Source organism: Aphelocoma coerulescens, chromosome 18, assembly GCF_041296385.1.
Source record: "Aphelocoma coerulescens isolate FSJ_1873_10779 chromosome 18, UR_Acoe_1.0, whole genome shotgun sequence".
NCBI lineage: Eukaryota > Metazoa > Chordata > Aves > Passeriformes > Corvidae > Aphelocoma > Aphelocoma coerulescens.
Genome location: NC_091031.1, coordinates 11,650,127 through 11,663,491, shown reverse-complemented (window position 1 = coordinate 11,663,491; position 13,365 = coordinate 11,650,127). Strand labels below are relative to the sequence as shown.

At 49.9% G+C, this 13,365-nt stretch overlaps 1 protein-coding gene across 3 annotated transcripts in view; it reads right to left on the bottom strand.

Moving 5' to 3' along the window:
* STX8 (syntaxin 8) overlaps positions 1–13,365 on the bottom strand; it is an 89,737-nt gene that overhangs the window by 32,514 nt on the left and 43,858 nt on the right. For all 3 annotated transcript variants that reach the window (XM_069032216.1, XM_069032218.1, XM_069032214.1), the window contains one exon: positions 244–345. In XM_069032216.1, coding sequence (XP_068888317.1) covers positions 244–345 — 102 coding nt within the window. The remainder of the gene's footprint in view (positions 1–243; positions 346–13,365) is intronic.

The following is a 13,365-nucleotide window of genomic DNA, read 5'->3' as shown; positions in this document are numbered from 1 at the left end:
CCATTTCAGACATCCAGGATATTGTGCAATGCTGGAGTGAAATGGCTCAAGGAAATCAACGGCAACTTCAGCACAGCGAGTCAGAGCTGCTGGAGATGTTTGGAGTGCTGGGGTTTGTGCCTTTGAAAGAAGCTGTCCTCGGGGGGGAGCGCATTGCACAGCAATTAGTGACAGTTAATAACTGCACATCATCAGTTACCAATGCCCTGGCATCGAAGGATTTGTGCTGAAGCCATTTCCTACCGCAGGACGTCGATTTCTTGTCCACCATCTTCACGTGCCGTGTCTGGGTGCGCAGCCGGTCGTCCGTGTTCTCCACCAGGTTCGTGAGGTCGTCGATGATCTCTGGGGAAAGAGGAACAGCAGCATTAAATCTGAGCCCACAGCATCCCTGCTCAACCACCCTCCTGCTGGAGGCCCCGCAATGGGAACCAGCTGCATCCTTCTGTCCCCCACTGGGACAGAGCAGTGCTCACACGGCACTGAAAGGTCCAAATCCTGGGAAATACTGCACCATAGACTTCAGATTCAGTGCAGTGCTCCACTGCAAGAGTGGAGGAGAAAGTACAGCCTAAAGTGGAGGAAAAAACACAGCCTGAAACAGCAGCATCAGTCTGGGAGGTCAGGGGTACAGGAGGGCAGCCTCAAAGCTGAGGTGAATTCCCTCACTGAGCCAAAGTGAGGGAATTAGTGCCTCTGCTATAGGAATTCTGGAATTTCAGTCCCTGGAACAGCATCTCAACACTTGGCCACGACATCATCACTAAACCACATCCAGAAGCACCATCTCCATAAAGGCCTCTGAGAGAACTCAGTGCAGTCCTGACCATGCGACCACTGAGGTCACAAAGTCCTGCCTTGGTTCCCTCCTGGAGCTGTGGGTCTGGCAGCTCTTCCTGCAGCCCAGAAGGTCCTCTGGGAAAAGGAAAGTGGGCAAGGTTTCCCCTACATCGAGTTTTAAAGAGAGGAGAAAGGAAAACTTCAAGCCAACCCACCCTCAACCTCCTGTAACTGATGGCTTTAATTTTGTCCTGGAAATCAGAGCTGGGACAAGGCTTACAGTGAGAGTGGTTGATGGGATGGCTGAAAATTAAAAGCCACATTCAGGCACTAAATTTCCCTCTCAGTGCCTGTTACGCTCTGATTTCCTTGGAACACACAGCCAGTGCCTCTGGTGTGTGCACACACCACGTCTGGCTGCCCTGGGCGCCGCAGGTAGGAGAGGCTTCCCTCGTGCATGATAAATCAGGAGAGGACAGCAGCCAAGCCCTCAGTGCTGCTGCACAGCCTCCTGCTCTGCTTACACTTCCAGCATTCTCCCCAATATTGAGCCCTGTCTCTCTGAGTCCTGCCTGCCTTTGAGGCAGGGCTGGGTTCAGTGGCCGTGCCCTCAGCTCCTCTGTACCCCAGCAGGTCCTGGCACTGCAGCTCTGCCCCAATGAAACCCTGGGTTCAACAGCCCTTAAGCAACAAAAGCAGAAGTCAGAGCACACAGCATCCAGTTAGCAAGATAAAGTGATATCCTGCCCAAATTTATGGATCATAACCCTGTAGGGATGATGGCAGAGGGTTAAAGAACATTTAAAGAATGCAACTCCCATCAACAGGACAGGGCCCTTATTATTAAGCCTTTTTAGTTTTGACTGTATTCCTTCAAACAAAAGATTTCCCAAATGTCTCTGCAAGGAAAAAGGGGACGACAGTGACAAGGGCATTCCTTTTACTTCCCAAACTTCCCTGTGAGACAGCAAGGAACCCTCGTCCTTCCAAGAGTAGTGCCAGTGCGTGACATTAGCTCTTGGAGCTTCCCTGCTGTCATCCCTCTGACACCAGGAACTGAATGGGAACGGTTTTCTCCATCATTCACATTCCCTCAGCAGAAGATCACAGAAACTCCTGAGCTGGAAGGGACCCACCAGGATCATTGATCCAACTCCAGGCCCTGCACAGACACCCCAGATCCCACCCTGGGCATCCCTGGCAGCGCTGTCCAAACACTCCTGGAGCTCTGGCAGCCTCGGGCCGTGCCCATTCCCTGGGGAGCCTGGGCAGTGCCCAGCACCCTCAGGGGGAAGAACCTTTCCCTTATATCCAACCTAAATCTCTGCTGACACAGCTCCAGCCATTCCCTCTGGCCCCAGATGTTCCTTATGGAGGGTGTTTATGTTCTCAGTCTTATCAAGGAACAAGCACTGTATCACATACAGATAAAACCCATCTGATCGTACAGAGAGATAACAAAAACCACATACAATTATCAAAGTTCTGCAGGCACAAAGGAAATGTCCAAGGCACACAGAGCACGGAGGTTTTACTCTCCCGGAGAGCTGAGACATTGAAGCATCATCCCTCCAGTGCATGTTTCCATCTGCTCCACAAACACTCTGTCATCCCCAGCAAATCCCCATGTAAAATGATAGCAGCAGCTAAAAAATCCTGTACTTTGAAAATATACAGCTTTCCTAAAACATGAGCTCCTGATTCATGTCCTGCAGCCCAAACCACCCCTGTATCCCCACGAAGGGAGGGCAGAGGGCAAACATCAACCACTTCCCTGTGTTTTATCCTCCAGATCCGACCCATCCACCCCACCAATACTGTTCTATTCCAGACACAAACCCTCCATGTTTCTAAAGCTGTTTGCAATACTTTAAATTATTGTTCATCAATATTATTATACTCAGTATTGTCCACCCTACACAAAACAGATTTTCCCAAGGGATGGGAGGCATTTTGTTTAAGCTACAAGGTTTGTTCAGTTTGCAGTTCAGATATTCCCTCTCCTCCCCCTTCCACCCAACTTTCCCAGGTCTGACATCTGCAAAGCCAACAATATTTTGGGGAAACTTTATCTGTCCTGCGTGATTCAGCACACAGGAAGAGCAGGACAATGCTGCCTGCAAGGGCAGGACTGCTCATGTTTGCCTCTCCATGAAAAAAAAGTGCTGCAAGTTCCCATCGTTGTCAAGGACAAAGTGATAAGCATGCTTGGGAAACTGGAGACTTTCCTCTGCCAACACTGACCAGACCCTCCTTGAAAAACATCCTGGTGAACAAGCTGTAGCTAAATGAGAACAAATGTGAGCAGGAAAATTTTCTGTCATCATTTCAAAGCCCAAGGCACTGCAAATTGGATTCTCTGTAGAGCCTCTCCTTTCCCATCCCCCTGCCAGGACTCATTTCTGAACCAAAGGGCTGCCCTGGACATCCTGGAAGAAGCATTTCTCCATATATAGATATATAAACATGTTTTGTGACACAGTCAGGTTCCAGGGGAGCAGGGCACTTCACCCAACACACAGCCCAAAGCTCAACAAGCACCCGCCCCTTTGATGTCACAGTTGAGACCTAGAGAATTCTGGAGTGCTCATGGCAGGACCTGGAGCTCTGAGCAGCTGGAATGGGGAGGAAGGGTCTGACCCCACTCCCAGTTGAACCAGAAGTCCAGTCCAGCAGGTTCCCCAGGCCAGGGTGTCCTTGTAACCAAAAACACCCAGCACAGAAACATCCACCCATCCACCCACCCATCCATCGTCTGCACCCACCAACCCCCTGTTGTGGTGACACCCAAGCACAGGGCAGTGCTCAACCTCCCTGGAAATGAAAACATTTCTCCCCACTCCAAAGCAAAGGAAATCAGTGTTGGATATGGCAGAGTTGAGAGTTAGTATTGAATTTCTAAGGTGGGCACCAAGTAACTCGTGGCCAAGGAAGTCCTCAGAGCACGGACACTCCACAGGTTCCCACCTCTCCTGACCCACCTGCAACCCCCTCTGCCCTTCAGTCTGGCAATTCCATGTTCTATCACCACCCATTTAGCTGGCTATGCAAGGAACAGGCTAAAAAGAGATGGAGAGAGACCTGAAAAGAGGGAAGGAGCCAGGTCCCCCCATGAGGAGGGAGCAGACGGGGAAGGCAGGCTGGCTGCTGGTGACCTTCCAAAGGACACTCCTGTAACACAGCACTGCAAACCACAACCCAGCCAGGAACACAAATTTAGCCAAGGTCTCCTTTCAGGGAAGCAGGATCTTGAAGCAGAGGATAAAAACCCGGTGCCCAACCCCAGCACTAAACTCGGAGTCACTCGGAGCTGAAGTGGGAGCAGTCTGAAGGTCAGTGCCGGAGGTGAGCTCGGCCAGGAGCTGCTCCATCAGCAGGGACTGCTCAAACACCAGTGTCACAGCTGTCCCCATCCCTGCACACGTGTCCCCGTGCTGCAGTGCCAGCCACCAGCCAGGCAGGAGCTGAGGCAGCCCAACCTTCCCCATGGGAAGGGCCCGGTCCCCTTAGGAAGGCAGAGGCACTTCCAGGTCTCCCCACCTCATTCCTGCCAGGCTGTGGCAGGGAAGCACCACCTGTCCCTACAAATCTGGGTGCTCTTCCCAGTGAGCCAAACTCTAAAATCTGGGATGGAGCCCTCAGCAAGGGCAGGATTTCCTCAGGTATGTGTCAGACAGCAAAATAATGGTGGGATCTGAGGTCAACACAGACATACATGAAAGCAGGACAAAAGCCATGGCAGGTCTTCGTTCTGGGGACACAAGTGTGGCTGCAGTGCTGTCCTGGCTCCTGCAGCCATGGGGAGGGCAGGGCAGGGCAGCCCTCGGGACACCGGCATCAATTCCACACATGGGATTTACAAAGAAAACATGCAAGGAGGGAGCAGCAAAGCCAGCACATGACAGGAAAAATGTAGGTTGATATATGCTGAAACACTTGACTTTTTTTTGGTTCAAAATCACACAGCAGCAGTTTTTGATCTTAGGCAATGTGTTTTGGACAGTGAAGAGCAGGCTGAGCATGGGTCCAGGTCAGAAGCATCCCTGAGGAAGAGGTGGGAGAGGCTGGAAGTGCAGCCCTCTCCCATTCCAAGGTGACCCTGCCTCCCAGGAAGCAGAGAGGTGTTTACTGGAAAAAGCCTGAGCACAGTGAGAAAATCCTCCTTTTTTTTTTTTTTTTTTTTTTTTTTTAAACCAAACACCAAATAAATTTCAGTTTTGTTTAATAATTTGCATTAAACAAATTTTTACCCATACAGATGAACACAAAAATCACTTGACCAGGTTGGATGGGGCTTGGAGCACCCTGGGACAGTGGAAGGTGTCCCTGCCCATGGTAGATGGGTGGGAATGAGCTGAAGTTTACGGTCCCTCCCAACCCAAACCATTCTGGGATTCTGTGAAAGGCTAAGAAAGATGATTTTTAATATCTCTGAATCAGCTGCATTACAAGCCACACAGGTACCACATCTTGCTGTTCCCAGTTTCTGGGGTCCATCCATGTGCATGTTTGTGTGTGTGGTTTCACAAGGACTGTGCTAAAAGTCACTCCCAGGGTGTAAAATCCTTCCCTGGAATTGCAGGGAACAACCACCTGGCAGCAGCAGTAAGGGTGGATTTACACACATCCCTGAAACCACATGTGCTAAGAGCTAAAAAAATAAAGATTTATGCAAAGGACACCAAGGGAAGACAGATGATAAAAAATTGAGCAGAAGAAATTGTATGGGATCCTAGGAATTTCTCAGGAAAAAAAAAAAGCTCATTCCTCATTTCCTTTTTTCTTCAGAGACTTTGCCGCTGCCATGAAAATCAGAAATGTTCTGTTTTAGTTCCTGAAATCACCGATACCTCCTGTAAAAAGCTGGTTCTGCTTCTCTCCAGCCACGGCATGGATAATTTCAGTGCCTCCCATGGGACAGGAGCCCCCCAGGCTGGAGCTGTAACTCATCCCTGCAGGAAGGGAGGGCAAACCTCAGCTGAGCCGAGCCAGGGGCCGCAGCAGCCTGCGCTGTCCAAACAGATCCTTTTGCTTTTCTCCTCTGCTTCCCCTCAGAAGGCCACGAGCTCCGGCCCTGGGTTTGCCCACAGCCCCGGGAAGCAGCACAGCCCAGCACAGCTCTGCCAGCAGCACTCCCAGCTGCCTTTCCCACATCCCCAACCTCTCTGCTGACATTCCTGACAACCCTTCCCATCCATTTGGGACTTCTCTGGCAGCCCCATCTTCTGTGTCAGCTCAGCCATCAAGTCTTTCTACAGCTGGCCAGAAGTTTTCCAAGGGAACAGCTTCCCCTGGAAAGCGATGACAAAACCAGCCCATCCCAGAGCGTTCCGCAGGCCGGGCCCGCCAGCATCTCACCTCCTCGAGGGTGCCCTTTGTGCTGGAACTCCTCCCTGGCCAGCCTGAAGTGAATAACCAAATGAAATTCTGTTTTGCCAACAGAACGAGGAGCCCAAACTTCTCCAGAGAGCAGGAGCCCCTATTCCAACTCTTCCAGCCACTCTGTCTTTCCTCCCTTTCCAGCCCGAGGGCAGAGGAGCAAATCGACTGTGAGGCCATGAGATCCCACCACAAATTAATATTCCACCGTCCTCTGCACGGCCCCAACAGCAGTGAGGACGCCGAGTGACAGCACAGGGATCAAGGTGCACATTCCAGCCAAAAAGGTGCCACTTTGGAGAGGACAAGCCCCAGCGTGAGGGGCAGCACAGGGACACGGAGCACGGAGCTGATCCCGGCCCTCTCAGTGCCACGGGCCACCCGAGATGTTTCTCCTGTTAAGGAGCTCCTTCCTGAGCGATTAAACAGCTCATTCTGGAGAAACGAGCAGCTCCTTACGGGAGTGAAAGCCAGGCAGAGGCAGAGAGCATGAGGAACTTTATGTTTCATTTTGCAGGAAACCATGTGGGGTTTCCCTACTCCTTCCTCACTCAAGAGCAGGAAAATAACCTGGCTCCTTCCCATCCTGTGACTCCCTGTCTCTCCCCATGTCCCACGTAGCTGCACCACCCTTCTGAGGGCGTTTTTTTTTTTTAAATCCCTCTCCTTAACTCATGGAATTCCTTGGGAAGGATGACCATCTCTTCCCACGAAGTGGAACAGGTTTTAGAGCTCTGCTTGCATACATGACTAGACACTAATCGGTTTTGTTTGGTTGATTGGTTTCTTTAAAATGCATAAAAAGCCACATTTGGTTCTGGCAGTTCCATCTTTGACCTCACCCATTCTGTCTGTGGAGTGAGAAACCCAAAAGCCAAGCGAAAGTGGCCACGTGAAATTCAGCACTGGAAGAGAGAAACAAATCTGGGGTTTGATCAGTTTAGCAGAGCGGTGCTGCTGACCAAACGTCTCCTTAGAATTGTTTGGATTTTCCGTGGATTGAAATTTATGGATCACTCAATAGCATTTATCGATGAGTAATGCACCTCCATGGCCTACCCCACTGAGTCATGGAAGACTCCAGTCAGCCTTAAGAAAACACACAGAGAACTAAAATCCCGACACAAAACCAATTACAGTAAGGCTGGAATTTAGTGGAGAAGCCAAGCAGGCTTTCCCTCCCTCCTTCAGGTCTCTGGTGCCTCAGGAGAAGAGCTGGATACCAAATAAATGAATCACATAGGGAATGCCAACCTCTGTATGTCCAAACCCCATAATTACATGTTAATAAGAAAGCAAAGCATTGTTCCAAGTGCCAGGGCTATGAAATGAAGACTGCAAATAATGTGAGTGCATCAGAAACCTGAAGAACCTCAGCACGATGTGCCAGCTGTAATGTCAAGGCAGAGTGAAAAGAGAAAAAACACAGTAAAAAACACAAGCCAGGAATCCTAATTTCTCTCCCTGGCTGCAGCCGTGCCTGGTTTTTGCAGCCCCTCCGAGGTGTGCAGCTCCCTGTGCCAAAGGCAACACAGGAGTGCACTCCTGGGCTTCTCCTCCTTCAGCTCCACCTCGAATCCCAGTGGTGCTCAGTGCTCCACGCTCGGTGCTGCTCAGGACACCGGGACACCGACACTCCTTGCTGGGATGAGCTCTGCATTTCAAGCAAAGACCAAGATTCCTCCCTCCACCATCCCAAATTTAACTGAGGACATTTAATCTCTTCTTTGGCAGAACTTCCTGTAAGCATTAAAAACCCAAAAAATACAAACTTGTCCAAGGGGTCAAACCAACTTGTTCCTCTGTGTTCCAGCTGTCTCACTCTTTAGCTCTTTTAATTAACAGGGATCCTGATGGCCCCTGGGGACAGGCGGGTTCAGAAGTTCTCTCTGGGCTCCTGCTGGGAATGTGTCAGGATGTGAACTGGAGACAACCATCTGTAATTCCTACATGAACATTTCTGCTATGAAGGTGAACACAGCAGTGCCAGAGCTGCAGGGACGCCAGAGGGGATCTCACCCCCAGTGCCTCCCCTGCAGCTCCATAGGGTCCAGGTGGCACAAAGACATTTCTCACCCTTCCCTGTCCCTGCCCTGCTGGCAGAGGAGCGGGGCAGGAGCTGTGTGCAGTGTCCAGGAGAGCTGGCAGGGAAGGACAGCTCTTCTGCCCTCACAGCTGGTGACACCTCCAGCCCTTGCTCCATGCCCAGGTCACATCCCGAGGCACTGGATGCTTTCCTGGCAGAAGGTCCTGCTCCTCCCAACAGAGGCTCCAGGCCATGCCAGCTTCTGCCTCAGGAATTCTTCCAGAAGAACAGCAACTCCTTCAGGACAGGGACTGCTCTTGCTCCCCCAAGTTCTTGACAGCAGTGACAAAGGCACAGACTGGAAAGAATGAGCTGCTCCAGAGTCCTGTGCCCTCTGCCTGCCTGTGGCAAGTGAGAAGCAGCCCCAGCACCCAGCTCAGAAAGCCCAGCACCAGCCCACACCTTCCCCCCAACCAAACCCTCACCACCCTCAGGGCTAACACATGCCAGAACAAGAGGAACCTGTTTGTTCTGCCACAGAAAACCTCACCACCTGCTCCAAGGACATGTCCAGGACCACTGCTTCCACCACACACCACCTTCCATGCTGCATTCATCCATCCTAAAATATCTGACTGTATCTGGGTCAAACTCTGATACCCCCAAGCAACACAGAACACGTCATCCTCTCCAAAGCAGGTCCAGGAGCAGCAGATGGTGATTGGAGACTGTGTGGAGGTGACACAGAACCATCCAAGGATATCAGCCCTGGAAGCCCTCCCCAGCTCATCCACAGCCACAGAGCAACGCTGGGAAAACAAACACTGCTATCAATTCCAGCTCACACAGTTATTAGTTAAGAGTTGTTATTTTAAAAGCACACACTGAGAAGTTTTCCCTTCTCCAGCTGCTTATTTTGTTTGATTCGAACAAAACCCATGGACATTAATTTTAGCTGTACTTAATTGAATAATTTCTCCGGGGAATGGTTCAGGGACAGTTTCAAGGCAGGCTGTTTCCAAGAGCCATTACTAATTGGCATCTACCACAGCCCCAGTGTGCCAACCAAAATAGTACTTTTGAATGTTACTGGAACTGCTCTCAGCCCAGATGTGTTGAGAACTCGCAGTGATACAAGGCAGGCAAGAACTATATTCACATGATATGGCATTTGGAGTTTCCTCTCCCAGCTATCTGCGAGGAGATAAAAGTCTCCTTCCCTGGAAGTATTTGAGTGTAAAGTCATTTGTTCCTCCCCTTTGCTCCCAACAAGTGACCCTTCCTTTTACCCACCGTGCTTAAGGCACAGCAGCACAGTCACCTGAGATCAAACAGCCCTTTAGAACAAAAACACTCCTGTAGGAATTATAAAAAGCTGCCTCCAGTTTACAGCAGTGGCTCAAGTCCCCAGTGCCACGCACCCAGGGCACTGTTCTGGGCACTGCAAGCTCACAGCACTCACTGGGCTCTCTGCACTTGTAACTAATATTTATTTTTATCCAAATCCCAAACCCAAGAGCCCCAGCAACACAAACAAGAGATTTTGGGGCCAGACTATCAAAACTTCCAGCAAAATCTTCACGTTATAGGGACAATGTCATCAAATTATTTTCCTACAGACGTGACTCTGGGAAAAAGCAAGGAAATCCTGCTAATAGATAAAATACCCATAAAATCCGCATGTCTAGGAAAGCCTGGAGCACTGGGAGGCTGGAAGGCCACTTCCATGGCTATAGCAAATCCCTGCCAAGCAAAACACTTCTCCTGCTACAATGTGTTTGTGCTCTGCAAACTTACAGCAGAAAATGAAAGGACAGAAGCTACTTCAGACTCCCCATTTGTTTGTTTTCCCTTTATCCAAAATCTGAGCAGCATTTTTTAAAATACTGCCTTCAGAAATTGTTGGTAACACTTACCCCTGCTTTCTTTTAGCAACTCTCATGTTTCCCAAGTTTTTACACCATTGCAACCCTTTTCCATAGATATCAACAGCTTTCATTACAAATACACATCAGTTGCCACAATTTCCTAAGGTGGTTTAGCAAATCCCCATGAAACACTGTTTGGCTACTAAACACCTCAAGCTCAGGTTTCCAGTCCATTTCACAAAGAAAGAAACCCAAAAAAAACCACCACAAAAATACCAAAATACCTACAGCCAAAACAACCAACACCAAAACAAAACCACCGAAAACTAAGTCCAAAAGAGCTACATTATATCCCATTAAACATTGTTTGGCTACTGAACACCCTAAGCTGAGGCTTCGAGTCCATTTCGCAAAGCAAAGAAAACCAAAAACCCCACAAAAATACCAAAACCAAAACAACCAACACCAAAACAAAAACATTTTTAAAAAAATTTAAAACCCTGTGTTATACTCTCTGTGCAGCTGTTGCCACTTTTAAGATCTCCTTGGCAATTCCTGCTCCTACACTTCCTAAAAGGTGGACCCACCCCAGGAACGTAACCCAATCCTTGTGGGTACCAACAAACCAGGCCTCAGTTCACAGAGAAAAACATGAAGTGGAACAGTGAGGAGAGCATCTCATCCACTCTGGTCGCAGCCACTTCAACCCAGATCTACACCTTCCTGCCATGAGATAAAAACCAATTCTCATCTATTTTTGCAAGAGCAACCACAGTTGATGCCTCAACAAGAGGATGCCCTCGACAGCCTGCTCAGGGTTTACTCACAAGAGGTGCTGCCAAAAACCCCCTTGCAGGAATCCCATCCATCCATGCATCCATGCATCCATCGTGCCTAAACCCTGGCCAGGCACTGGGATGGGGTCCTGAGCACCCCTGTGATGCCCTGGAACACGTGGGATCCACCACTGATGGATCACTGCTCCCTCCAGGACAAAGGAGCCCTGGCAGGAGTTTCCCAAGCACCTCTGAATGAAATAAACCTCATTTCTCGAAACGTGCCCACGAGGCAGCCCCAGCTCCAGAGTGATTAAAGGGATGGTTATAAATGACTGATGTCATTTTGTCCCCAGGAGAAAAAATCACCGGATTGTTCAGCTTGCCTGGGAAGAACCGCCCGGCTCCATGGCCAACACCTTCAAAGAAAGGAATACCGAAATTCCTGGGATGTCCAGCAGGCTGAGCAGGATGTATAAACTCATTCCTACTCAAATGAAAGAAAACTCAATCCAAAAAGCAGGACCACACCGTCCCCCAAGCGTTAACTGCAAGGCCATTTCCAACCCATGAGAACGCCCCCATTTCTCACATTAAGGAGCTCCAAACCAGTGAAACACTTCACTGCTGCCACGGCCCTACAATGGAGAACTGCAGCTGCAGACTGAGTGCTCTTGGTTTTGACACAGATTAAAGAAGACTGGAAAAAATGACCAGCAGTGCTCCTGCACAACTGGAGACCAAAGCATGGACTGCAGCTTGAGGAGCAGAACAGGGATGGATGCTGACTCCAGGGACTCTGGCTGAAGGGAGCCTTCCTGTCCCTCCAGTTTCACTCATTTTCAGAGCAGCCAGTGCCCCTCTCCCGTGGCACAGACACAAGGACCAGCAGCCACCACACTGGGGAGGGTTTCATGAGGTGGCCAATGCAGGACAGAGCTCATGCCCTAGCACCCTCACCCTTTAAGGGAAAGTGGGGCTTGGTGTGTTTCTTTTTCATTTTTTTTAAATGAAAATGCACTTTAGAAGCCCAACGAGCACCTTCCCACAGCCAGAGCAGCCTGACCCTACACGCTGTGTCTGAAAGAGTGACTCAAACATGGTGAGTTCCCCATCAATACTCTCTGCAGAACCCCAACACCAGGCAGGAGCAGATGCAAAATGTAGGGTAAAAAAATTCCACTGGTCAAGTCCTGGCTCTTAATCATGGGAAGGCGGCCATGAGCCTCAGAATTCCCACAGCTTCTTGAATACTGGGAGTCCACACAACCTTCTGAACCCTAATGTACAGAGCCTGGGGAGATGCCACCCTGCAGCCCATTCCCACGTGCTGACAGCCAGACAAACACAGCAGAAGAGGTCACGAGGCCAGAAGGACAGATCTTCCTCACCAGCCCACCCCTTACACCCACAGGAGCTGAGAACTCCAGGAAAGTTCCCCAAAACCCCACTCAAATCTACCAAACACCGCTGCCAAGTGCTAAAAGCTGATTCCCACAGGTTCTGCTGGTCTGTCCATCCTCTCCGCACATCCACAGGTAAACCTCTCCTAAAATACCTCAGCCTCACCTCAGCATTAAGGGACTTGTTTCACTCTGCTCAAGATATTTAGAGCAGAGGAGAAGGCAGAACCGTGTATCAGTGGGATGTCAGGCCTGCAGAACACAACTGCCATGTTAATAAACATTCGGGTTGGGAGGGAGCCAGCAGAGCATCAGAGTGCTCACCACAAGAGCACCATGCTGTGGACAGCTGCAGGGCATTATCCTCTTGGATCACAAAGGAGGAGGAAAGCCACTCCAGAACTGGGCTATCAATCATGGAAGGAACCAGAAAACTTGCAAGTGCTTCATGGTTACAGTATTGAAAGCAGCTGATAAAGCTAAGGTCAACCCAGGCATCTGGGACTAATCTCCAGCTGACATCCTTCATCAAGCTCTACTGGAATCAGTGATAAATTGAGTAAATTAGCAAGAGGAATACATTGCCTAACAACGTGTTCAGAGCTGGGCAAATGGCAGGAATTAGATGCCCTGCAGTGATGGCACTCCTTGGATCTTGCTGGCATCGCAGTGTCCTGCCTGCCCGGCCACCTGCCCAGGAGTCCGACAGGCCAAAAGCAGAGAAACGTGTCTCCAGAGCTGATGGCTCAAAAATATTCCATTCCCAGTCTGCAAGCACGGAAAAAGTTCTGATTACTGACAGAAGTGATTAAAACAACAGAAAGGGTGGAAGAAGAACTTCCACAGATAAGACAACCTCGAGTCTACACATCCCCGTTAGCCTTAGCTAATGATTTTCTTTCTTCCCACTTCCTCCCACCAAGAGCTGTGCCAACTTTCCACATGCCCTCCCATGGATTTTCTGCACATGTGGCTGAACACTTGGTGTTTGGGGTGGCTCTGTGCCCACGGATTTCTGCAGAGCAAGGGGAGGCTGTTACCCAGAGGGAACCCTTCCACAGCTGCTCCGCTCCTCTGTGATTTTCTCCTCTCCACAGCCCATTTGCTGGAAGGGCCCAGAGAGATTCACTGGC